Source organism: Neophocaena asiaeorientalis, unplaced genomic scaffold, assembly GCF_003031525.2.
Source record: "Neophocaena asiaeorientalis asiaeorientalis breed wild unplaced genomic scaffold, Neophocaena_asiaeorientalis_V1.1 scaffold371, whole genome shotgun sequence".
Lineage (NCBI taxonomy): Eukaryota > Metazoa > Chordata > Mammalia > Artiodactyla > Phocoenidae > Neophocaena > Neophocaena asiaeorientalis.
Window position 1 is genome coordinate 5,785,757 of NW_020172369.1, and position 26,855 is coordinate 5,812,611.

The following is a 26,855-nucleotide window of genomic DNA, read 5'->3' on the forward strand; positions in this document are numbered from 1 at the left end:
TCCACACAGAGGCTACCTTCCTTTGTCGAAGGCTCCAACTGGCAAAACCATCAGTCAAAGAGACTTAAAGCTCAAAGTTTTTATTAGGGTTGTGAAGCTCCAAGGGGACTCACACTTCTGCATCTTCTCCATGAAGATAATCCTCTCTGAACCGTAAGCATAAGAAACATCAATCCCAGTTACATATCATCAGTGGAAAGCACGACAACAATACTTTGAATGGCCCAAAGGGTCCCACCCAGAAGATCACTTTAGCTTCTTTTCCCTACCTGAATCCCATTAGCTTAGTCTAAACCCAATTGTGCCTGAATTCTACTTCACTCCTGTTATTTCCAGTTATGTGAGCCAGTGATTCTCTTTTTTACTTAAGCTACCTTGAGTTGGGTTTCTATCATTTGCAGTCAAAAGAGTGCTGATGAATATAGTAGAAACTTACAAGAATATTCTAAGAGGAATGGTTTAAACCTTGAAAGTCATGTGTGGTCACGAGTGAAGGATTTTAATCACATGAGTGACGGGGTCAGCATATTTGGCTTTCTCTGGTTGGTCCTGAGTTGGAAGCAGAGATGAAAAATAGAGAAGCTGGCAGTCAGTGACCAAGTCCTGACTCTTCAGGGCTGTTTACTGCAGAGGTTGCGATTTGGCTTCCTGAACTGGCTGGGATTCAGAGTTCTATGGTCATATATGATCTGATCTGACTATTATCCGTTTCTACAGTTAGTCTCTCAGGCCCCTCTTTTGGTCATTCTGTCACTTCTGAGAAGTTGACCAACTCAGGGAATGCTTGAGTTTCAGATCTTTACCTCTTGGGGACTGTCTGCTTGTTTCCATAGCCACGTGTATTGAGAGATCTTCTTGACTTTTTGTTTTTTCATCATGGTGATCAGGTGGCAACAGGATGACTAGGCAGACGCAATGAAAACTCTAGAGTGAGAATACCGTGCACCAGCGTCATGACCACTCTGACAAAAACGAGAACAATTAATATTACCTGTAAGATGCTTCAAAACCAGGCACCCCAACGGCCCAACCCTGGACCAGAGAACAAGCCCAGTGACCTTGAGGACCAAGCTTAGGAAGCCAAGTAGCTTTATTTCTTCATAAGGTACATAGTTTGTTTATCTTGCTTGCTTCATTGATCTAAGCACAGCAAGAAGTACTAGCAAGGATACAAATGCTCCCATGACCAGCCAACAGGGAATCCAGAGCTACGCTATTGTCTGTTTCTACTTGTGCCAAAGAGTTGTCTTGTTAATAACTTCTGCCAGAGTTAGTGATGTGCTTCCTACAGTCTTTTTTTTTTGGCAGTACACGGGCCTCTCACTGTTGTGGCCTCTCCCGTTGCGGAGCACAGGCTCCGGACGCGCAGGCTCAGCGGCCATGGCTCACGGGCCCAGCCGCTCCGTGGCATGTGGGATCTTCCCGGACCGGGGCACGAGCCCACGTCCCCTGCATCGGCAGGCAGACTCTCAACCACTGCGCCACCAGGGAAGCCTCTACAGTCTTTTTTATTTGTATGATTCCTACTGTTGGAAATATTATTCTGATTGTTTGTGTAAGCAGTGAGTCAGTAATTTCTGAAGATATAGTGCCTCAGTAATCAAGTGTGCCATGTTTTGAGTTCAGGTCTGAGTTCGACTTTCCAGCTTTGGTGATTAGCAGGATTAGGGTCCCTGCTCCAGACAAGCCTTGGAACGTTATCTGTGAAGTGCATGAGGTGCTACTCTGAGACAAACAGAATCAGGCATCTTTCCCACAGAGGAAACAGTATCTGGGATTGGCACATGGAGATCTAGGAAAAAAGAATTGCTCGAAATAGTATCTGGGATTGGCACATGGAGATCTAGGAAAAAAGAACTGCTCACAAGATTGGAATTTGGATTTCTGTTTAGTCTCTTCCAGGCAGCAAAGATTTGGTTTATTGCTCTATGAATGTTACTGAGTCAACTCCTCTCGAAAATAGACGTTCAATAACTAAAACAAATTCAAATCCCTTGGGGAGAATGAAATAAATGCGGGAAAAAAAATTCCACCTAAAGGTATTCAAAGGGCCTGTGAGTCATCAGATCCTGGCTCTCCCCCACCTTTAGTTTTCTCAGGATTAGTTGTTGACAAACCACACACCTGACAATTACCCCAGTTGTCTTTTAAAAGTTTCCCCAGTAATTTTTTTTTTAACATCTTTGTTGGAGTATAATTGCTTCACAGTGGTGTGTTAGTTTCTGCTGTATAACAAAGTGAACCAGCTATACATACACATATATCCCCATATCCCCTCCCTCTTGCGTCTCCCTCCCACCCTCCCTATCCCACCCCTCTAGGGGGTCACAAAGCACCGAGCTGATCTCCCTGTGGTATGCGGCTGCTTCCCACTAGCTATCTATTTTACATTTCGTAGTGTATATATGTCCATGCCACTCTATCACTTTGTCCCAGCTTACCCTTCCCTCTCCCTGTGTCCTCAAGACCATTTTCTACATCTGCATCTTTATTCCTGTCCTGACCCTAGGTTTTTAAGAACCATTTTTCTTCAGATTCCATATATATGTGTTAGCATGCAGTATTTGATTTTCTCTTTCTGACTTACTTCACTCTGTATGACAGACTCTAGGTCCATCCACCTCACTACAAGTAACTCAATTTCGTTTCTTTTTATGGCTGAGTAATATTCCATTGTATATATGTGCCACATCTTCTTTATTCATTCACCTGTCGTTGGACACTTAGGTTGCTTCCATGTCCTGGCTATTGTAAATAGAGCTGCAATGAACATTGTGGTACATGACTCTTTTTTTTTTTTTTCAGCAAGTGGCCAAAAAGGAGTTCACCGTGATGAGGCTCTGTAGCCGGCAGTCTGAAAACATTACCGGATCTTTCTGCTTTGGGAAGTTCACATTTCCCTTCCTCACAAGCTGCACCAAGACAGGCATGAAACTACATGACTCTTTTTTTTTTTTTTTTTTTTTACTCTTTTTGAATTATGGTTTTCTATGGAGGTTCCTTAAAAAACTAAAAATAGAACTACCATATGACCCAGCAATCCCACTACTGGGCATATACCCTGAGAAATCCCCAGGAATGTTGGTTTAAGCTGGTAACCAAATTTTCTGCACCATAACGAGTAGTTTCATGGAGAAATTTAGCTAATATCCCTTTGAAATCATCTGGTACCACAAAGCAGCACTCTTGGGAGCATCAGAGATTATCTATGTGAAGAGCACAGCCAGATTTTCCCCATCCTTCCTTTTCAAAACCAGAGACTACAGACAGATGTTTTATAATGGCCTCATTGAATCTCTCCAGAGATTTATCTTTAGGGGCTATAGCTAGGATCATAACCTTGGTTAGGTCTTTTTGTTTGGAAGTGCTGCTAGAACATTTCTTCAGCGTCCAAATTTTGTCTTCGTGCTTGGCCTCAACCTTTGTGAGAGCCACCTCTCCAAGAAGCAGGAGGGCATCTAAAAGTTCCTTAACTTGTTGTCCATGTTGGATGGAGTTTCCAGCAGAGGTGAGAAACCCCCTTTGTTTCTATAGCATGTCAAAAAATGTCCTATTCCAAAAGCATACCTGTTCTCTGTGTGTACGTTGACTTTCTGGTTTTTGGATAGTTGGCAGACTCTACAAAGTGTAAAATTTCTGTCATCAGGGCTGATTTTACCTCAGGTAGAGGACTATCTTCTAAAGAAAAGCTTAAATTAGTAGGTAAATATCCTGCTTGCCCTCCAGTTTCGATTCTGAGGTATAATCTGTTTACAAGTAATATTAGGTCAGAGTTCTCAACAGGAGTTTCTAATACATTTGAGTAAGGTAAGGAGAGTTCCTTAACTGAGGTAAGTCAACCACGGCGTTCCCCTTCTTTTGGTAGAGTCAGGGAGTGGCTGGAATCAGGGTGTTGCAATGGTGAATAGTGATGTGAGAGGGAGAAAGTGGGTTAATTGGCTGGGTGAAAGAGTTGTATCTTCTCATTAGGTAGTAACGTCTGGATTGCATGAGGAAATACAAGGCCAAGTAGGGAACCTAGAACTATTTCAGCAGAAGCACTGACAGTTTTGCCTGGCAGCTACTGCCCTAAAGTAAGGGGGATAAGCCTTTACAACCGGGTCAGAGATGCAGCTCTAATAAGCAATGGGTGATAATGGTTCTTGTGAAGTTGAGTTAAAACTCTAAGGGTTTGTCTAGATCACTCATGCCACTGTTATGTAATCTTAAATTTACAAATGTTGCTGAAAGTTATTTTCTAGATTATCCCCGAATCACCTACAATTTTATCTTTTTTTGTTTGTTTGTTTGCACATTTGAGTTATGGTCCAATTGACTTAATAAGAAGTATTTCAGGTTTGGCTATTAGGGGGATTTGCCCTACTTTTGGGACCATTTTATGACTGTCAGATTTACTGTGGAAAGAGGAATCCTCTAGATCCCTTTCTGGGTCAGACCAGTCAGTTTTTTTTTCTTGTTTTTTTTTTTAATTAATTAATTAATTTATATTTTATTTTTGGCTGCGTTGGGTCTTCGTTGCTGCACACAGGCTTTCTCTAGTTGTGGCAGACAGGAGAGTGGGAAGATTTATACGGTCAGCCTTCCATATCCGTGGGTTCTACATCCACAGATTCAACCAACTGGGGGTCAAAAATATTTGAAAATAAATTACAGAAAATTCCAAAGTCAAAACTTGAATTTGCTGTGCACTGGCAACTGTCCGCATAGTATTTACATTGTATTAGGTATTATACGTAATCTAGAGATGAATTAAATTAGATGATTGTGTAGGTTATATGCAAATACTATGCTATTTTATACCAGGGGCTTGAGCATCCTTGGATTTGGGGTCTTGGTCCTGGAACCAAACCTCCCCCCAACCCCTGCCGTGGATACTGAGGGATGACCATAGTGAAAAAGAAAGGGAGGCTTCAGGTATGTTCTGACTGGAGGTTGTTGGCATGAGGAAGCTGCAGGTAGGCCGACTAGCAGTGAGAATCTTATGTGATTGGTTTGGGGAACATATTTGGCTTTCTCTGGTTGACCCTGAGTTGAAAAGGTGGGCCCCAAATAGGAAGGCTGGCAGTCAGTGACCAAATCCTGACTGTTCTGGGTTTATCACTGCAGAGGTTGTGGTTTGGCTTCCTGGACTGCTTTCTGCAGGCTGTGGGTGAGAGTTCGCTTGTCCTATCTGGTCTGGCCATTGTCTGTTTGTATATTCAGTCTCTCAGTAGTAATCAGAGACTCCTTAAATTATATTGTGTAGACAGATGTCCACTCCAGCTCTTGAGAGATTGGCTGCCCCAACTATGACCAGTGTCAGTTTAAAATAGTCTGACTGTTGCCTATCCACAAAGTGGTTATGAGGACTCAACCTGCAGGTCTAGTTCACCTGGGGAAGTAGAGAAAACCTGGGTTCTGTCTGTCCCTTCATTAATAGCTATACATCTGGGGTATGTACTCATCCTCTCTGTAACTCAACTAAAATGGACATAATGATAAGGTTTTATTTCCCTGAAGGCAAAGGACCAAACCAGATGTTCACTTGAAGTAGTTTCCAGCCCTGGGTCACGTGATTATTCTATAATTTTTTTTGTTCCCAGTTCTCTCCACTGGGATGGCACCAGGCTGGTGGGTCAAATAGGAAATGTTCACTTGCATGTGTGTGTGTTTCTTCCCTGAATGAAGCTGTGTCAGTGCATTAATTCATCCTCAGAGCTGTTTTGCTGTCATGATGTAGTGGAAAGTTCTCTAAACCCAAAGGGAGATCTCTAGGGAGTTATAGCTCTGACATTTAGGAGGTATGAGATTTTGAGTAAGTTTCTTAACATCTTTGTGTCTCAGTGTCTTCATTTGCAAGATGTCATTCTCTCACCTCAATGTTGTTGGGAAAATAAGAGTATTAGTATGTGACCTCACATTGATTTTTGGTTCCATTAAAATTTCAGAATTGAATATAATGAAAAAGGAATTGGAGAAAATAGCTCAATTTGTTTTTCAATGCAGAGTTTAAAACTTAAAAACTCATCAGAGAACCGTAGGAAATACTTTTCAGACAGTTCATTCATAAGCCAGCAAGTGGGAGTCCATAAACCCCTTAACTAATGGGAACCCTCAGGTGGTTTATTAGTGGAGATTGAAGAGAGAATATTTTTCTTTCCTGTGTCAGAAGTAAGTAATTTCACATCTGCATCTAATGGTTTACTTTAGAAGTCTCATGCTTCTTTGGCATTTTCCCTGGGGAGGAAGATAAATGAGGGAAAGAGAGAGATTCTCTTTAGCGATCCATCATTTTAATTTTGGAGTGTTTGTGGAGGAAGGGCGCTTATCTTACTGTGTATCTTGGGCTTTAGGACTGAGTTCACGAAATGGCTTAAAATTCTTCCTTTTTTTCTTTTCTATTCTTTTCTTTCCTCCCTTTCTCCTTTCCTTCCTTTGTCCCTTCTTTCTTCCTTCCTTCCCTCTTCCCTTCCTTCCTTCCTTACTCCCTGCCTCCCTCTTTCTCTCTCTCTCTCTCTCTCTCTTTCTTTCTTTCTTTCTCTTGAGTATGAGAACTGGGCTCAAAATGCACCATGAGTGAAGCTTTCTGAAAAGATTTTACTGATAATGTCATAGTACATCATTATAAGGACATTAGGAGTATATTTTGGCCCTTTGAGGAAGGGGAAGGTTCTGGTCAAGCACCTATCACTTGGGCAGTGGGACATTTTTCTTAAATTCCCATGTCATTAGAAGGTAAGTTTAGTTCTTATTTCTTTGTTTGACACTTCTTACTTCTGTTCTGATTTATATTACTAATTTATAAAGTGGGTAGAGATGCCCAAGAAGTTTGTAGAATATGATTGAAAGGATGCTGAGTGGTACTACCCAGACCCTCCCTTCAGGACTGTCAGTGTAGACAGCTGATGGCTTTCAGCTTAGTTTCTCTGGGAGAATTGCCCTCAGCAGGAGAAAGCCACCTTGCCCAAGATTATTTCCTGAGGGCAGCCCACTTCCTAGGATGGGTCAACATAGGGGTATTAAGGCAGGGCTCCTTGCTTCAATTTGGGACAATTCTGAAGGAGCATCCCAGCTCCAGAGCTCCCAGAGGGATGGGATGAGGCCTTTGTTGTGACTGTCTCAAAGTTCACCTGCTTGCTTCTCTGCCCCACAGGTGAGATCCCCGGAGGACTCACCAGTAAGCTTCCTGCGCACGAATCTTCATCTCACAATCTATTTCTTGGGGAATCTGTAACAATGACCAAAACATTTTGCATAAAGGAACCCTATTACTCTCCTTTTTCCATTCCCCTCTTCAGAGTCAAATGTCTCTTCATTTCCCTAATGGAAGAACAACAAAACACTTATTTCACGATAGAAACTTTGAAGTTCACATCAAGAACTGCCTTCAGAAAACATGGATTGGTTAAGAAATTTTACAGCACTTAGCATCTTTCTCAAACTTATTCCACATTTTTTCTGTCCCTCCTAAATAGTCAACTATTATTTATAATGATTGATTAGAAGTGAATAAAGGGCAAGTATTGGATAATTCTTTAACTGTGGAAAAATATACAGTACATAAAATTTACCATTTTAACCATTAACACTGTTGTGTAACCGTCTCCGCAATCCATCTCCAGAACTTCATCCCAAACTGAAACTCTGTATCTATTAAACAACATGGATAACTCTTGACCTCATACTGTAGTTTTTGTTCCTCTTCATTCTAAAAAGTTGAGTTTGGGGAAAGAAGAGCAGGCAGAAATACCAGATGATTCCAAAGAACTTGACTTTGTGCAAATAGCGATTGCTAAAGGTAAGAACAAAGTGACTAAAAAAGTGCTGGGAGGTTGGGTGCTCGAAGATCAGTATTTCTAAGATTGCAAGTTCTAAGACTCCTGTGGGATAGAAAGAGTTAATACAAAATATTTTGGTCGTTGACTCCTTAGATTTTTTTCCTTAACAAAAATACCTTTGTTGCTTTTCACAAGCTTAGTGTTAAAAATATAACAAGAAACAACAGAGGATAATACAAACAATTTGAGCCTACCATAAAAAAATAACCGTGATTAATGCTTGGTCAACATCCTCCTAGGTATCCTGCTATGCGTACGATCCAATACTCAAATACACTTTTCCAAACATGTGACTGCAACCTGCCTTGCAATCTATTTGGATCTCCCACAATATATTTTGTCCATCTCCTTAGGCACCACAGATCTTTAGAGCTGAAAGGGAGACTGGAAATAGAGTCATCAGGGCCTTTGTATCCTGCTGGAACTGTGAAGGGCTTGAGAGCTCTCTGCACAGAACACGTACAGACGTTTCACTGGCTATTTTAAGTCTAACACAATTCAAGGAAAATACAAAACAACTCTCTTTAAACAAACTATGGACTACTAAATGTGTTCATGCCACTTTACTTATTAAACTTATCATTTTAGTCATTGATTTTTGTTTTCTCTGGTTTGTTTTCACTTCCCAGGTTTTAGTTTTTATTAAACTTACACATGCACATATTTTACAGTGGAAAACAAGAGTTGTTGCAAAAAACTCCAGGAGTCCCCTCCTGCACCCTTCGTATGTGCCTCCCTGAAGGCAATCACTTTAAAGTCATTTTGAAAAACACTTTCCTATCTTTAAATAACATGCAGATGTGGGTACTTGTTCCGTTTTCGGCATTATCCACCAACTTTCCACTATGACAGATGAGGCATTATGCCTTCTATTCACACCTCACTGTCACCTGTTCTTAACTTCCTTTCCCATTCACTCCCATTCTGTCCCCTCAATACAAGGAGAAAATAAGGGGGAAATCACTTTAGTAAATTAAGGCTAGAGCTCCATTGTCCTCTAGTCTGGTTCAAAAGTTAAAAATCATTTTTACCCTTGTACTTGGAAAGTGACCTTTTGCTTTTCATCTCTGGATCTTTATATTCAATGTTCTGAATTTCACAAATACATGGTATGCTCTCAGCCCCTAGTGATCCCTTTCAATCTGGAAATCATGTTCTTCCATTTGGGGAGTTATTTCATTGATGATTTTCTTCTGTCTGTTTTCTCCATCTCTCTCGAGCTCTTTTTTTGGATATGGGATCTCTGGGATCAGCCTTCTAATTTTCTTCTATTTTCTCCTCTATTTGTCAGGTCCTTCTGTTTTGTTCTACTTTCTAGGAAATTTGCTTGACTTTCTACTCCAAAGTGACTTAAAAAACACAAATCTTACAGTTCTGAGGGTTAGAAGTCTAACGTGAATCTTACAGATTAAAGTCAAGGAGTCTGAAGGGCTGCGATCCTTTCCAGAGACTCTTGGGAAGAATCTTTCTTTGCCTATTCAGGTTGTTGGCAGAATTCAGATTCATACGATTGTAGGGCTGCAGTCTGCATCTTCTTTTTTTTTCTTTTTTTTTTTTTTTTTCGGGACGCGGGCCTCTCACCGTTGTGGCCTCTCCTGCTGCGGAGCACAGGCTCTGGACACACAGGCTCAGCGGCCATGGCTCACGGGCCCAGCCGCTCCGCAACATGTGGGATCTTCCCAGACCGGGGCACGAACTCGTGTCCCCTGCATCGGCAGGCGGACTCTCAACCACTGCGCCACCAGGGAAGCCCCTGCGTTTTCTTGATGGCTGTCAGCTGGGGGCTCTTCCAGCTTCCAGCGGCCCCCACATTGCTTGGCTCGTGGCCCCCTTCCTCCATCTTCAAATCCAGCAACAGTGAGTGGTGTCCCTTTCATGCGTCTAATCTCTCCTCTCCTTCTACTGTGGCATCTCTCAGCGTCTGGCCAGAAAAGTTCTCAGCTTTCAAGGGCGCATTTAACTAGATTGGGCCCACTTGATAATCCAGGGTGATCTCCTCATTTCAAGATCCCTAACCTTAATCATATCTGTAAAGTCCATTTTGCCATAGGTTTCAGGGCTTAGGATGTAGACATCTTTAGGGATCCTTATTCTGCCTACCACTATATTATAGTATCTTAATGTCTACTATTATATTTAACTTCCGAGAACTCTTTATTCTCTGAATGTTCCTTTTTTTTGTATAGCAAATACTTGTTTCATGTTTGGGATATCTTTACTTCTCTCTGAATATAATAATGATAGTTATTATATCAAAAGTTGTAGCAGAAAAATCTGTTTTCTTCTCCCTGTATAGTTTGTTTCCTGTAAGTTGCCTTTCTGTTGTGTTTATTTTGGTCTCTGTCTTCCATTGTGTAACACTCTGTTGGTTCATGGCTGCCTGTCATGGACCTTAAGCAGCTGACTGGTCTTCCTGGTGCCCGGGCAAGACTCATGGACCATGGGCTTGAGGGTAAGGTGATCTGGCTTATACAAGATCACCATTTTAGGGGTTGTTTTCTCTTGGTTTGGTCAAATTCCTGAGAGGTGGGTCTTTCTATCTCCTACTTTCAGGGTATTCCAACTTTCATAGGACTGGCTGTCTGCATTCTGAGAACCAAGGGTAGTTGGGGATCTCAGCATTCATGATGTGAATGGCTAATGAACTTCTCTGCTTGTGGTAGGAAGTCACCCTCAATGTACTTACTGTACTCTAGTCAAGAGATTGGCCAGTTTCTTTCTCCAGAGAAATCACCTCAGTCTTCTGAGCAGAGCTGGGGAGGGAATTACAACCTAACTCCTTAAGTAGCCTTTCAACCAATCCTCCTATACTGAGCCTCACTTTCTCTCTGCACCCGCAGATACCTGGTGTTAAGTCCCGAGGTTTTTAGATGTTCTGCATTATAAATTAGGTTCTTCTTGGCTTTCCCCACTGCCAGTTTAGCAGTCAGCTTTCTCAGATCTGCCAGGTCAGTTATGATTACGCAGCCTCTTGCATTCTCTTTGTCCTCATGGGTTTTCCCCTTTTCTGTAATTTTAGTAGCATTGGGAGGAAGTAAGAATGAATGAATGTTCATTCAGACTACTGAATTGTATACTTTAAAAGGGTGAATTTTATAGTATGTGAATTATATCTCAATAAAATAAATTTTAAAAATGAATTAATGTGTGTGATATGCCATTCTTATCCCAACATATGCCTCCTAATTTTAGAGGAGAGTGAGCCAGAGAAGCTTAAATGAGAAGCCCAGGATTGTGATGGTTTTAAAATGATCTCAAAGCTCACTTAAGTCAACTTTTAAAAAATAATTAATTAATTAATGTATTTTTGGCTGTGTTGGGTCTCTGTTGCTGTGTGCGGGCTTTCTCTAGCTGCAGTGAGCGGGGTCTACTCTTTGTTGCGGTGGCTTCTCTTGTTGCGGAGCACAGGCTCTAGGTGCACAGGCTTCAGTAGTTGTGGCTCACAGGCTCAGCAGTTGTGGCACACGGGCTTAGTTGCTCCGTGGTATGTGGGATCTTCCTGGACCAGGGCTCGAACCCGTGTCCCCTGCATTGGCAGGCGGATTCTTAACCACTGCGCCACCAGGGAAGTCCCTTAAGTCAACTTTTAAGCGACTGTTCAACTAAATCCAATCAGGTTTTCTGAGTTGTATCTGGCCTTGCAGAGTTGCCTTTTGGGGCAGTGGCTCCTCAAGCCGTGACCTTGGGCACTTGCTATTCTAGCCTGCACCATTTCTAGAAGAGGAACATTGGTGCTCTGGAAAACTAAATATCTCTGCAGGGAGGAGATGACCTGCATGTCATTGAATCGAATGCTAGTTTAAAAATGTACAAATACTGTTAATCACTTAATTATTGAATCTATACATAATTAGTGCAATTTATATCGGACAGTAGTTTTAAGGATACGTGAAAATACTGAGAACAGTGATGATTGAGGCTCCAGGAGAAAAGGGACCACGGCTCTCCCTGTGCTCCCCTCCCCACCCAGCTCCCATGATGTAATCTGATAAACACACAGAACTCAAAGTGGCTAAAAAAATACAAGGAACATTAAGTGGTCTATGGCTTTTCTTAACATAGTCAAAATCAATAACTTGAGATCTCTTCCTGTTAACATTTAGGGATTTACATGTCTAACTTCCATTAGTATTAAGTACTCTTTCCTGCCAATATCCATTTTCATGCATTTTAAAGTTGTTTATATCATATTCACAGTCAGTTTTTTACATAGCTGAGAGAATACAAGATGGCTGTAATATTTTCTAAAGCAATTAAGTGTTAATTACCTGTTATTAAAATCAATATTTCTCCAAAACTTGTCCTTGATTTCTTGGCCTTCCTAACTTTCACCTAGTATATGTACCTCATTTACTTCCATAGCTCAACTATCAAGAGTCTGTCTTTCTGCTGGAATATGGTCACTTTTTCAAAATTGTGGTATCATAGGCCTTTAGTGGCTTGAGTGATCAGAGAGCCAGACCTGCCCTTAGAAACAGTTTGGGTTGACAGAGCTAGCAAACAAAAACACAGGACCCCATTAAGAATTTCAGATAAATGATGAATAACTTTTTTTTAGTATAAGTGTGTCACAAATATTGCAGGGGATAAACTTATACTAGATAATTATTTGTTGTTTATCTGAAATTCAGATTGAACTGGGTGTCCTGTATCTTATCTGGCAATCCTAGACCCAGGCTACTGGGGACCCCCGTACGGGTCCCTGGGTTTTAGAGATCACCCACCAGTGCTTTTCTCAGGGTAAGGAATCCTTGGCACCAATTGGACATACCCATCCATTCCTGCACCCCCTTATACACCATGCCCTGGGTGTCTGCAATCCTAGTCTACAACTACAGGTGTGACCAAGGGGTGGCTGATGGGAAAGGGTGGATCGAGATGGGATTTCTGGCTGAGGTGCCTGTGCATAGGAGCATGGCAGGCCAGCATGACTATAGGACAGAGTCCTAGGTAAAAAGACCAAGCCAGAGGAAAGGGCCAGGGCCTTTGTTTGTACCCTCACCCTGGGTCCCACAAATGTGAGGGGTGGGCCTGCAAAGACCATCTGGCCTTTTCCTTTTTTGTGCTTTTTGCTGGCTATCAGATGGGGAATGGGTACAACGAGGGCAGAGCGTATAGTTTCCACTTATAATGTATGGCTTCTGTTTCTAACCTCTTTAATATTTTCATTTGCTTCAATTCATCTGCTTTCTGCTACATTTTCTTTTTTTTTTTTTTTTTTGGCCATGCCACGCAGCTTGTGGGATCTTAGTTACCCACCCAGGGATGAACCCCGGGCCACAGCAGTAAAAGCACCAAGTCCTAACCACTGGATGTGCTAAAACATAAGCTCTATTCATTTTAGTTGTAACACATCATGAGTTGTAAGTACAGATTCTATTTGTCAAGAAGTTCCCTTGGTACATTTTCTTGTAGGAATTTCACCAATGAATGGGTATTTGAAAAAAGAAACTAAAAAAGAAAAAAAAAAAATCCATGTCACCATTAACAACAACAACCCTGCAAAGTAAATCTAGTGTCTCTCTCCTGTACTGAGGCTTTTAAAGGATGGTTCAGTTAAATGCACCCCGGTGCTCAGTTTGAGTGCTTGCCATTCTCCAGAGATTCCTCGGTGTGCTAAAACATAAGCTCTATTCATTTAAGTTGTAACACATCATGAGTTGTAAGTACAGATTCTATTTGTCAAGAAAAAAAATAAGTAGAAGGAAGACACAAGAGAAAAGTAGGCTTTTGTGGAACTATTACATGCTAGGTTGTTTATAATATAAACAGTGCTTTTTTAGCCTTGTAGAGAAAATTAAGTTAATATTGTCTAAGGTTCAGGGCTGCATGAATCCACCTATGCTGGTACATGCCAGGAAGGGAATTTTAAAATGGCATGTTGTATTAGTTAGGATGTTTTTGGCTCAGTGTAACAGGAAGTCAGCTCTAGTGGTTTAAAAAAGTCAGGCGTTTATTTTTTCTCCCATAAGAAGCAGCTCTATGATGCCACTGAAGACCCAGGCTCTTTCTGCCTTTCTACTCTGCCAAACTTGGCTGTGGTTTCCTTCCTCATGTTTCAAGATGGCTGCTGCCCTTCTAGGCTGGAAGGGGGAAGCTGAAGAAAAAAATGTTTCCAAGTCTTTCTTTTTTTAAAATTGAAGTATAGTTGATTTACAATATTGTGTTAATTTCAGTTGTACAGCAAAGTGATTCAGCTATACATACATATATATCTACTCTTTTTCAGATTCTTTTCTGTTATAGGTTATTACAAGATATTGAATATGGTCCCCTGTGCTATACAGTAAATCCTTGTTGTTTATCTATTGTATATATAGTAGTGTGTATCTGTTAATCCCATACTCCTAATATATCCCTTCCCCCCCTTTCCCCTTTGGTAACCATAAGTCTGTTTTCTACATCTGTGAGTCTGTTTCTGTTTTGTAAATATGTTCATTTGTATTACTTTTTAGATTCCACATATAAGTGATATCATATATTATTTGTCTTTCTCTGGCTGACTTACTTCACTTAGTATGATCATCTCTAGGTCCAGCCAAGTCTTTCTTTCCAAATGATTTCTTGGAGGTTTCTTGCTCATATCTCATTGGTCATTAATGTGTCAGAGTGCCACCTCCAGCTGCAAGGGAGGTTAAAGTGGCCATGTTTCAGCTGGACACACCGCTATCCCAAATAATATTTGGGTTCTCTTAGGAAGAAAAATGGTAAAGCTGGGTATGGGCTGTGCTATTAGCATCTGTATGCTATTAGCCGCAGATGCGAACAAGCACATAAATTCTTCAAAACACAAGTCATTTTTATCTCCCAACATACGTAACAGTCAGGTTCATCACTATATAGCAAGTTAAATAGATACGAAGAGAATAAATCATATTTTGAACCAACACTATTTTCAAGTGCTATTTTTTTGTCCACAAGTTAGTCCACAGGTTGAGAGACTGTCTTTCCAGCCATTTATCTGAGCAGCAGCTAGTCAAAAATTCTTGACCACATTATAGAACTTCCTGCCAATGCCAACATTTACCTTACTGGTACATTTAAAAGGTCATTTAAAAGAAAAAAAAAGCTATCATTGCACCTCTTTGTTACAAACACTGGATTATTAGTAGATACAATGTACCTCTTTTTTTTTTAATTATTTAAACCTGAAAGCTAAACTTACAATGTTGACTAAATGCATAGCATAATTAAAGCAATGAAACCATGACACAAATGATCCTTGACCTCCTGAAGCTCATAAGCTGCTAGGTTATGACCTAGCAGGGCTGTGAAACAGACAACCCTATAGCTGTAGCAGGCTTGCCTGGGACATGAGTCCCAGGGGTGAGTGCCACAGGAGAGAAGCCAGGTGCAGTGGGAGTAGGGGCAATCAAAGAGGAGAGGTCTCAGCGGATTGAGATAAACAGAACAAACCTCACGAGAAGACGCTGGCAATGCAGGTGGGAAAGAGATACACTTACTTACAGCGCAATGGACAGAAAACATGGAGTTGCTTCAGGTAACTGCTGCCAATTAGAAAACATACTAACAAAAGCCTAGCGTGTGTGAAGTCGTAGGCGACGCTGCGGGCTGAAGGCCAAGCCGGAGTCTCCACGTAGCACAAAAAGAAGCTTGCCTTATTCGTAGCTGCAGACAGCTTAGGAAACTGGGTTACCACCTTAGAACTATGTGGTAATGAAAGTGACTTCACGTAAGATGAGAAACTGCAGAACACTTTGGAAATAGAGTGCTAATGCTAATCACGAGAAGTGTTATTACAGGAACTTCAAACTGTCCGTTGATCAATGGACATGAAGCCTCCAATTACATTTTCAAAAGATCCCTGTTGATAATTCTACCCTTTGGTTAACTTAATTCATTTCCAACATTTCATTGAATTCATCTCAGCGTGTTGTCCTTAATCCTGCACTCAAAACAGTCAGATTTTATTACAGGAAAATCTTCCTAATTTGCCACCGAAAACCCTGCGCTATTAAAAGACAGGACCACATGGTTTTTCGAGAGATTCTTTGTAATTTTCGCCTCTTGGCTTGCTTCGGATCTAGTCTGGCAGATAGCATAGGCTATTATTTCGGCAGCGGGAGAACATGAAGAATATAAGGGAAAAAGAGCCACTGGCATGTCGAAAGAACCTTCCTGTTTTTGCCACTCAATAAGTACAGAAGAGTAGGCGCTCGCGGAGGCAAAGAAAGGGAATCTTCAGGGTCCCCCGAGGAAACTTCTGATATGATAAATAACTTGAGGGTGGAACGTAACCGCCATCCCGGTCCCCACGCGGCCCCCACGGTGATACAGAGCCTTCTTCTTCCCCCTCTTCCCTCTTCCCCCGGGCCGAGTTCCTGCCTGAGCTCAGCCTGCCCTCCCCGCCCGCCCTTCCGTCCGTCGGTCCTTCCGTCCGTCCTCCCTCCAGCGCCGACGCGGCGGAGCGCACCAGCCGGCGGGGTCAGGTGATTGGGTGACGCCCCGGCGAGGCGCTCCCCACCGCGCGCGGGCGGCGCCGCCGCGCTCTACGCCTCCGGGGGGAGGGACTTCCCGGGAGCCGCCGGCGGAGGACTGGAGAGGAGAGCGGCGGGCGGGCGGGCCGAGCGGGGACTCGCTGCCGGCGGGCGGGAGACATGGATCGCGGCGAGCAAGGTGAGGGCGCGGACGCCAACCGGCACGGCGCCTCCGGGATGGGCGCGAGGTCCGGCGCGGCGCTGGGGTCCGAGTCGGGGTCCGGCGCGGCGCGCGGCCTGGCGCCGGAGCAGGTGCAGAGGCTTCGGTGCCTGCGCCGCGAGTTGCATCCCCCGATCCGGATCCGGCGTCCTGGTGGGGCCCTGCTGCAGGGAGCGGCGCTGGCGGCCGGAGAGGGCGGATGGGGCGCGCGTGTATGTTAGAGAGAGACGGAGCAGAAAGAAAAAGAGAGAGAAGGTTCTGGGAGGCGGCGGAGGGCTGGCGCCAGGCTTACCGAGCCGGGGCTGCAGATCGAGATGCGCTTTGGTGGAAAACAGTACCCAGGGAGTCCTGTTCAGCTCGCTCTTGTGACCGGTGGAAACTGAGGGACTGAGGACAGTGGGTTGTTTGGCCCCGCAAGATGGGAACGTGAAGTCCTCCCCACCCGCATGTGAAGACTTTCTGCCCTCTTCTCCTTAACGTGGTTAGGATTTTGGGTGGCGTTTGAGCCCCTGGCGATGGCTTTGGATGCAAACATTTAACATCCCCCAATTGTGGAGTAGTGGCTACGGGTTTATTTGCAGGCGGGGAATTTTTCATAGCAAGGGTCCCCTTTTACCCATCAAGGTGAAACCCCCCAACACAAAATCCCTAATCTGATTACTCTAGCTTTGGATGCACTTGTTTTTGAATATAGTGTATTAAGTGAAATTGCCTCCAGTTGAGTCATTGTTTAAGAGAGATGTGGCAGTAGGAGGGCAAGGTTTTCGGATTTAAACATTGCCACATCCTAGAGATCTTTGCTGATAATAACCCACTAACCGTAACACAGATTCGTGGCACGCTTTTAAAAAGATATATAGACGCTAAAAGAAAAAAAAAAGAGTAACGATATTAAGGTAAATTTTAGGAAGTGGGGGATAGGAATTATTCCTATTTTGAGTTCTAATACAACAGTTTTCATTAATTTTTTTTTTTTTACCCTCCAGTATTTACTTTCATGCATGTGAGTTTTTGTTGAAATAAAACCATATTCCATATATACTATTTTGTGTTTTACTTCTGATAAGTTGTAAGATAGAATCTTTGGAGCCTTCCAACCCTTCCTTTCTCCCCACCCCTCAAATTAATCTCACACCTGACATCTGAGTGTGTATATTATAAACATTTTATACAATATATTTTTTTAAGTGTCAGTTCTTTTCTTTTCTTTTTTAACATCTTTATTGGAGTATAATTGCTTTACGATGGTGTGTTAGTTTCTGCTTTATAACAAAGTGAATCAGCTATACATATACATATACACATATCCCCATATCCCCTCCCTCTTGCGTCTCCCTCCCACCCTCCCTACCCCACCCCTCTAGGTGGTCACAAAGCACTGAGCTGATCTCCCTGTGCTATGCAGCTGCTTCCCGCTAGCTATACAATATGTAATATATAGTGCATATGTAATACACTATATATACACTTGCACACATATTGTCTAGATTTTATACGTCTTGAGGTTAGAAGCATATACTTCATCTTTGTCCACGGTTGGGTAGCCTGGTGATTTGCACATGGTAGATATTTAAATGTTTGAGTCAAAAAGCCCCTCACAGGTCTTATATGTATTGTTAGGAGGAGGCCTGTGGGCCACCAAATAAGTCAGCATTTTTTAATCTGGATTTTAATGGGGGCAGTGAGGGTGTCAAATATGTGAACGTTTGTATGTCTTACGTTGTCATATTTAACATAAAGATGTTTTTAGAATACATAACTGTATGTGGTACTTGTCAAAGTGGACAAAGCTGTGTTTGACTCAGGTGAATGAAGTGACTAATTTTTTTTAGATTTTGTATTCTAGTTTGGCTGGTAAGAGTCACAGCCATTAGTACTTCTGTAATAGTCCAGTTTGCTGATGCACTTTGTGTGTTTTGTTTTAAATAAATAAATTTATTTATTTATTTTTGGCTGAGTTGGGTTTTTGTTGCTGTGCGTGGGCTTTCTCTAGTTGCGGCGAGCAGGGGCTACTCTTCGTTGTGGTGCATGGGTTTCTCATTGCAGTGGCTTGTCTTGTTACAGAGCACAGGCTGTAGGCACGCAGGCTTCAGTAGTTGTGGCACACGGGCTCAGTAGTTGTGGCTCGCGGGCTCTAGAGTGCAGGCCCAGTAGCTGTGGCACATTGTCTTAGTTGCTCCGCGGCATGTGGGATCTTCCCGGACCAGGGCTTGAACCCGTGTCCGCTGCATTGGCAGGTGGATTCTTAACCACTGTGCCACAAGGGAAGCCCCTTTGTGTGGTTTTTGTAGGACTAGTTTTTTTTTTCTGTGTGTGTGTGTGTGTGTGTGTGTCTAAGACATATTTAATAAATTTCTTGGTTTATAAGAGGAGTCTTTTTCCGTCTCTAATTTTCAGATGTTTTCTTTGGTCAGGATATTTGTTAGTCATGTCAGTCCTTGCTTTTAATTGTCATTCTTGGACGGCTAGGGAAATCCATCCTCTTAAAGTGGAGAGTCTGGAGACTTGGCTAAACGAAAGACGAGCCACCCGCCTGGGCAAGGTCAGCTGACTCACCGCACAGCTTTGCTGTCTTAGAACCACATGGCCTTTCCTTATACTTTTGCTTCCTTCTGCCTGTCTCCTTTGCCTTTTCATCTCTATGTTCCCACAGCACATAGTAGGTGTTCAGAAATGTGTGTTGACTGCCTCAGATGAAAGGGAAAAGTGCCCAAGAGCAAGTACCTTCAGGTTCCTGTAACCTCCGATGTCCCTCTAAGTTGGTCATTTGCTTCCCATTTCCTCCTGTACATTTTTTCCTCTGTGTTTTAAAGAAGCAGAAATCTGGTTGGGTGGAGAAAGTTGCTGATAAAGCTGCATTGAGCGTAGAGGGTAAGTTTACCCGTCAGATCTTTGAACTGGTAGAGGGGATGGCTCAGTCTTCAGCGATTCCATAGACTCCAGGCTGAGACTGAGAAGGAAGAACCTGCGTTTGTAAACCTGCAGGTTCACCAGCAAAGTACGTTGGCTGAAAGAAGGTTTATAAAAACCCCTGTGATTGTCACTTGAATTTGTGATTTTTTTCGAAGTATCTAAAACCAAATCAGAACATTTTAGAATTTGTTTAATTTACTTTTTTGGTATGTGTGGAGTTTGTTGTGTTTGTCCTTTAAAAAAAAAAACCTCTAGATGCAAAATTAAATGCCTTACCTCTTGTCTTAAGTACGTGTCTCTGTTGAATTGTCTCCTTATCCCTTACTTCTTATGAAGTTGTCAAAATCTGTCCTTTGCTACTGATTTTTAACAGAGCTATGAAGCTTTAAAATGAGCAGTTTACCTTTGTTTTCAACCATGTATTCTGAATGCTTTTTAGTATCAGCCTGAGATTCTGTTTTTCCTGTCCTCTACTATACCCAGACTTTGTATACAATACTCTACTTATATTGAGAGCAGTCAACATCAAATGATTTAAAATGTACTGTAAACCACATAGCGCCTCTCAGGAGTTACTACGCGTTCAGCCCAGCAAAGCACACTTAACGTGTGTGCCATTTCCCATTTTGAAAGTGCAGTGCGGCCGGCTAGCTAGAGAATACATTGTGGAAAAAATCTCCTGACTGCCTTTTATGGGGCTGAATAGATAATTGTACTCGAGTACTCTCCTATGTTAGTAATAACTTGTCGTTTAGCACCATTATATTGAAGTGACAGTCACCTAGCCACTAAGCATTTTATCTGTGTTTGAATTAAAACACTACCACCACCAAAGCTTTATATTTTAATGGGGTGAGGGAAGGCTGCTGGGGCTGAAACAACTGGGAGAGGAGAAAGCTGTAAGAAAACCATGACACAATAATAGGTTACTGTAATTTCAGCATGGTAATTATGCCTTAGAAATAACAGAAAGGTAAGGTGTCGCTCATTTACAGGTAACACAAACATAGGGGTGAATGGATAAGAGTTTTGAGGGTCTGCTCACAAATCTGTGGGTGTGACCCACCCAGGTTCTTGGTGTCTTTGGGCAAGTCTCACTTTCCGTATGGTGCTAATGTCTTTGTTAGCTCCCATTCACTTCCTGCATTTATTTTTATGCAGCAACCTGCCTAGTCCCTAGGGAAAAGCTGAGTGGTAAGAGGGGTCGTGATCCTTCAGAAAGACCTCAAAACCGCATAATCTGTGTACACAATAAAAACAAATACAATCACGCTTCCAAACAAAAAAGAACACCCGAATCTCCTGAACTTCTGTGCTGCTGGTCCTTTTGTTGGAGGCTCACATTATTTTATTTTCCTTGTGGGGTTAATTACTTCTGTTTTAATTGTTGACTGTTGTAAAAATCTCTCTTCTGAGACTCTTCCAAGTTTTATTTAAACTCGGTGGGTACCAGCTGTCCAGAAACCATAATCTTAGCAGTGTTTTTTTATTAGAAAAGTGTCCAAGGGATTTAATGTTTAGTGGAAGTTAACAAAATGTTTAAATTAAAAATACTTCTTCGTAACCGAGAGTATTGTTCATTTTAGTAAAGTCAGAAAATACAGATGGAGAAAAAGAACATAATGTTACCTATAATCCTAGTCTGGAAAATCACTGTTAACGTATTGGTTTATATCCATCCATGTATCTATCCTTTTAAACAAATCACAAAGTAATCTCCTATTGACTATTTCATCTTATATCTTGCCTCCCCTCCCTTTTTAAACTCAGTATATTTTAAAAATACCCTTCTCCAGCATCATTTTGACTAGTGTGACCAGGTAATTAATGCACATGATACAGCGTTCAGAATGACTAAAAGGTTGCCAAATGTAGATCTCCCTTCCACTCCTGTCTCTGAGGCTATTTCCCTTGGGTAGTGATGTCACCATTATTAACAGTTTCTTCTCCATCCATCCAGAGAGATTCTACTTATATAGGTGTACACACATGTATTTAAATACTATATATGTATGTGTGTGTATTATATAAGCTGTAGCACGCAAATTATTTAGCGTCTAACTTCTTTCACTGAAATACAATGTATATTTTAGAGATCATTGAACATAATGTTATATAGAGCTGTTTCATTTTCAGGGCTATTTGTAGATGTCTATTTGTAGATGTACCATGTTATGTACCATAACAGGTGATGTTTATCTTGTTCCCTATTGATGGACATTTAGGTTTCCCCTAATATTTTGCTATGAAAGCAAAGCTGCAGCAAATAAATCTGTATGCAAGTTATTTGATAAATGTGCCAGTATGTCTGTAGGAAGAATTCTTAGAAGAATGTGACTGTTCAATTTTGATGTGCTAAATTCCGCTCCATAGAAGTGGTGCCAGTTATTCGCCACCAGCAATGTGTGAGCATCTGCTTCCCTCCATCATGCGCCCAGGGTGTTGTCACACTTTTTCATCTTTGCTTATCTTGTAGGGGAAAAGGAGTTTCTCAGTATATGCTTTATTATATACTTTTCTTAATATGAAGGCAGTTGTACTTCTTTTGATATGTTTGAGATCTATATTGCATTTTCTGTGACATGTCTGATCATATACTTTGCCAATTTTTCTTTTCTCTTTTTCTTCTTGACTTATAGAATGTAGCCCTCTGTCCATGACATGAATTGCTAATATATTTTTTCCTAGTTTGTCATTCCTTTTTTGACTTTCTGGTGATTTTTTTCCAAGCAGAAATACTAATTGATGGCGGTTTTTATTTATAGCTTCTGCTCTTGAATCATTCCTAGAAATGCTATTCTCACTTGGAGTTTATGTTTTTATTTTTTACATTTAAATCTTTCATCCATCTGGAGATTATTTTGATTAAAAAATGTGAGTTATGAATCTCAACCGCCTGCCAGCCCCTCAGCTGGCTACTCAATTGTCCAATACCATTCACTGACTAATGGATCTTTCCTTTACTAATTTGACATAGTACTGTTATCAATACTAAAGTCCTGTATTATTTTCTTTCCCCTTGATCTGTCTGTTCATTCCCAGCAACTAAACGGTTTAAATTATTGTAGCTTCATAATATGTAAAAATGTCTGGAAGGGCTAGTCTCTCCTGTTCACTCTGTTTTTCTTCTTATTGCTAGAGTTTTTCCTAGCTATTCTTGCCAGATTTTATTTCCAAATGAACATTAGAATCAACTTGTCTGGATGCAAATTCAACAGAAATCCGTTTGGTATAGCTTTCTTCCCTCCCCGTTGCTCTCCCTCCCCCCCCCCGTTTCCCTTTCTCTTTCTTTTATTAGACCTTGTTTTTTTCTTTATTGAATGTCCCAGTATATGTTCATCATAGTCGTACTGTACATAATATATATATAGTTTTGTATTGTATTTTGGATACTATTAGATAATCAGAATTTTAACATGTCATTTAAAAAAGTATCTCCAAACTACATTTTTTGATGACTGTACCCTTTCAGCATTTGATGTTTATTTAACTGTTTCTTTGCTGGAATATAGATTGCTTTTCATTTTAGCTATTATAATACTTTAAAGAGAAATTGTTTTAAGATAAACTTCCTGATACAGGACAAAGGATGTCAGTATGTCTAGGCCTTTCATGCCTGTTGCTAAATCGCTTTCTGGAAAACATAATTGTTACTGCTTTTTCTTATTGTAGTAAAAAATGCATGACATAAAATATATTATCTTAGCTATATTTAAGTGTACAGGAAAGTATTGTTAACTATATGTACCTTATTGTATAAGAAATCTCTAGAACTTTTTCATTTTGATGACTGAAACCATGCACCCATTGAGCAACACACATTTCTCTCTCCACACAGCCCCTGGTAAACACCATTTTGTTTTCTGTTTCTATGAGTTTGATTACTTCACCTACATCATTAAAGTGGAATCATGCAGTATTTGTCATTTTGTGACTGACATTTCACTTAGCATAGTGTCTTCAAGATTCTTCCATGTTGTTGCATATTGTGGGATTTCTATCTTTTTAGAGGCTGTATAATTTTCCAGTATATATGTATGCCCCATTCTCTTTATCATACTTTATTTTCTTTGTTCATTCTTCAGTGGGCATTCAGAGGTTGCTTCCACCTTTTGGCTTTTGTGAGCATGGGTGTGCAAATACTCTTTGAGTCCTGTTTTCCATTCTTTTGGGTATATACTGTAGGAAAGGAAATTTTATTTCCCCTACCCTTCTTGGTTCTTTGGCTGGTCTGATAATCAAATTAACGTAGGACAGATTAACAGGTGAAAAACAAATTTAGTTCCATATGTGCGGGGGTTTTACAAGAATATGAGACCCACAGGCATTCAGGGAATTGAGACTTATATGACATTCTGTGTTATGGAGAAGGGGGTAGGGTTCTGGGTCTTCAAAGAGAAGGAAGACGATCACAGGAAGATGGGAAGAGCAAAGGTTTGGTAAACAAATGTTTGCCATGCCACGCAGGACAGTGGGATCCAGGGAGGACTTTGATCTCTAGGCCCAGTTGAGCTACCCCCAGCTCAACACCTCACCTGTGCTCTTTGTAATTATCTCTTGTGATAGTTCCCTTCCTGCGCTAGACCCTCTATCTAAATCCTTTTAGGCAGGTTTTTCCTGAATCTGCTGGGTCTTGAATGCCTTCACCTCAAAATAGTCCACGTGCCAGAGTGGTATATTTGAGGGAGACTTGTTCTGAACCCCTTCAATACCCAGAAATAAAATGACTGGTATATATGGTAGTTCTATTTCTAGGTTTGTTTTTTTTTTCTTTTTGCAAACTTCTATACTGTTTTCCATAGTGGCTGAATGGCTGTACCATATTACATTCCTACCAACAGTTATTTTAAAGGGAAATGGGAAGGTTGTAGGGGCCAAAACTGAAGAGAGAGGGAGCCTGCATGGGTTCTAATTTTTCCACATCCTCAGCTACACTTTTTATTTTCTCGTTTTGATACTGGCCTACCTAATTGGTCTGAGATAATATCTCATCGTGGTTAGGATTTGCATTTTCCTGATGGTTAGTGATGTCGAGCAGCTTTGCATGTGCTTGTTGGCCATCTGTATGTCTTCTTTGGAGAAATATCTATTCAAGTCCTTTGCCCATTTTATGTTTGGATTATTATTAATATTTTTGTCAAGTTGTAGGAGTTGTTTATGTGTTGTGGATACTTAGCCCTCATGAGATATATGGTTTGCAGATGTTTTTTCTCCCATTCTGTAAATTGCCTTTTCACTCTCGGTTGTTTCTTTTTCTGCAAGATGTCATTGCCCTTTAAAAAAAAAAAAAAGAATTATAAAGCTTACAGGTAAAAAAAATGCCATCTCTTTTCATTTAAAATTCTTCCACTTGCTAGAAAGGCTGTAGATGATATTAGCCGTTTGTATTCCCCTTTTGAGATTGTTTGCTCCTTCATTTTAAAATTGGGATCTTAGTGCCTTCTTTTACCCTCACCCCGCTCCCCTGTTCATATTAAACCTTTGTGTTTTGTGGCAAGTATTTATTTTTTTCTATTTTTATTTTGGTTATGTTGAATCCTTTATGTTATTTTTACTAAGAAAAGACATTATTAAGAGCAGATATTTTCTCGGTGACAGTTTATAGAGTAAGTTGCGTGGCTCTGAGTTGCTTTCAATACTTCCTTCTCTGTGTCTTTGTGTCTTCTGACGCTTTTGTAATCAATACTGAAAGTAGTGGTTTTAGGCAAGACTAGTAATTTACATGCCTTGGCTTATAGGCAAGGTGAATGTGTTTCATGTTACAGCTGTGCAAATGTAAATGTCAGTTTAAAAATGATGTAAGACATGACCTTATAAAGTTTCAGATTGAGAATAAACAGGATTAAACTTCACCCATTGTATTTTGAGCTTTGTTGGAGGCATTGTGGTGTGGAAAAGGAGCTTATGGTGCAATCAGTAGGGCTGTAGGAATAAAGATAGTAGTTTATCCACCCCACTAGGATCTGTACTTGGCTAGATACGACGTGTCAGTAGGAGAAAGTTCTTACGTTCGTATTCCCAGCTCTCAGTTGAGTGTGTGTGTAGTAGGTACTCCATAAATATTTGTCCTATTGCACATACATTCATTAGAAAGATTTCTAACCTATATAAAATCAGATGGGATTAGATAGAAAAGGTTAAGAATTAAGGAAAGTTAATTGTTTGGCAGGGAGACAAGAATACATGTTCCAAATGTGCTTATAGTTTTATATATAATCACTGAAAATCTGGTCTGTAAATAGAAACCAGACTGGTACTTTACTTCCCAAGTATATATGTAAGAGTGCGTGTGTATACATTTACAGATAGAGGAGGAGACCGTGCTGATTAAATTTTTGTTCTCCAAAGGATGTTGGATGTAGTGCTCAGTAAATACTTTCATAAATATGTTTTCTATACTATTTTATTGAGGGTAGTTATTTGATGCTAATGTATCCTGAACTTAGGAGGCAAGGATGGTGTCAATACATTTTAGAAGTTTTCTTTGAATGCAGTTGAGAAGGGTAATGGGGTTGCTGACAGTGGTGGAAAGGGTTTGCTACTAGTTAACCAGAAGACAAATTATGTAAAGAGGGAAAAATGCAAACATTTTGGCTGGCTGGGGCATTTTAGCAAAGGGGTGACCAACTTTCCATTTTGGTATATACTGAGTGTATCACTTCCGGTATATCACTATTAGTGATCAGAATGGTGATGATGATGATTCCATCTGGTTTTTGCAGAACTCTTTCTAATTTTTCTTCATATTATTCCATTTCCGTCTTTCAGTGCTGCAGGGTGGTAGAACGGGTATCATTTCCATTTCACACATGAGGAACCAGAAGCTGAGTGACCATGACCTCCCCATTCTTCCTCTACTAGATGTGGAGAGTTTTACAAAAACTTGCTCGCACACCTGTTGTCTCTAAGAGAGTAACCTAGTGGCCAAGAACAATTTAGACTACATTTGCAAACAGTTTAAAGGGCTGGGGACACTAAGTACTTTTTAGAAATGTTTCCTTCCAACTAATTAAAACAAAATTGGAATCTGAAGGGACACCACTTCAGGCCCTGCATTATAATGACCTAAGTTTTCCAACTGGGGTTTTACTGGGTCACATTTAGTAATACCACTACTACCACTAATGCCAGCAACAACAACATCTGCTGGGTGTTTTCTATAAACTAGGTCTGTTCTAAATGCTTTTTTTTTTTCATTTTGAAAATTTTTGTAACAAACCTGTGAGCCACACTCATAATATCCTTGCTTTACAACTGAAGAAACAAAATGTGAAAGAATGAAGTAATGGGACTTCCCTGGTGGTGCAGTGGTTAAGAATTGGCCTGCCAATGCAGGGGACACAGGCTCAAGCCCTGGTCCAGGAAGATCCCACATGCCGCGGAGCAGCTAAGCCCGTGCGCCATAACTACTGAGCCTGCGCTCTAGAGCCCACGAGCCCCAACTACTGAAGCCCGCGTGCCTAGAGC

At 41.1% G+C, this 26,855-nt stretch overlaps 1 protein-coding gene across 1 annotated transcript in view; it reads left to right on the forward strand.

Moving 5' to 3' along the window:
- Positions 1-16,392: 16,392 nt before the first annotated feature.
- TPD52 (tumor protein D52) overlaps positions 16,393-26,855 on the forward strand; it is a 116,382-nt gene continuing 105,919 nt past the window's right edge. The window contains exon 1 of the mRNA XM_024731445.1: positions 16,393-16,454. Coding sequence (XP_024587213.1) covers positions 16,436-16,454 — 19 coding nt within the window. The 5' untranslated portion in view covers positions 16,393-16,435. The remainder of the gene's footprint in view (positions 16,455-26,855) is intronic.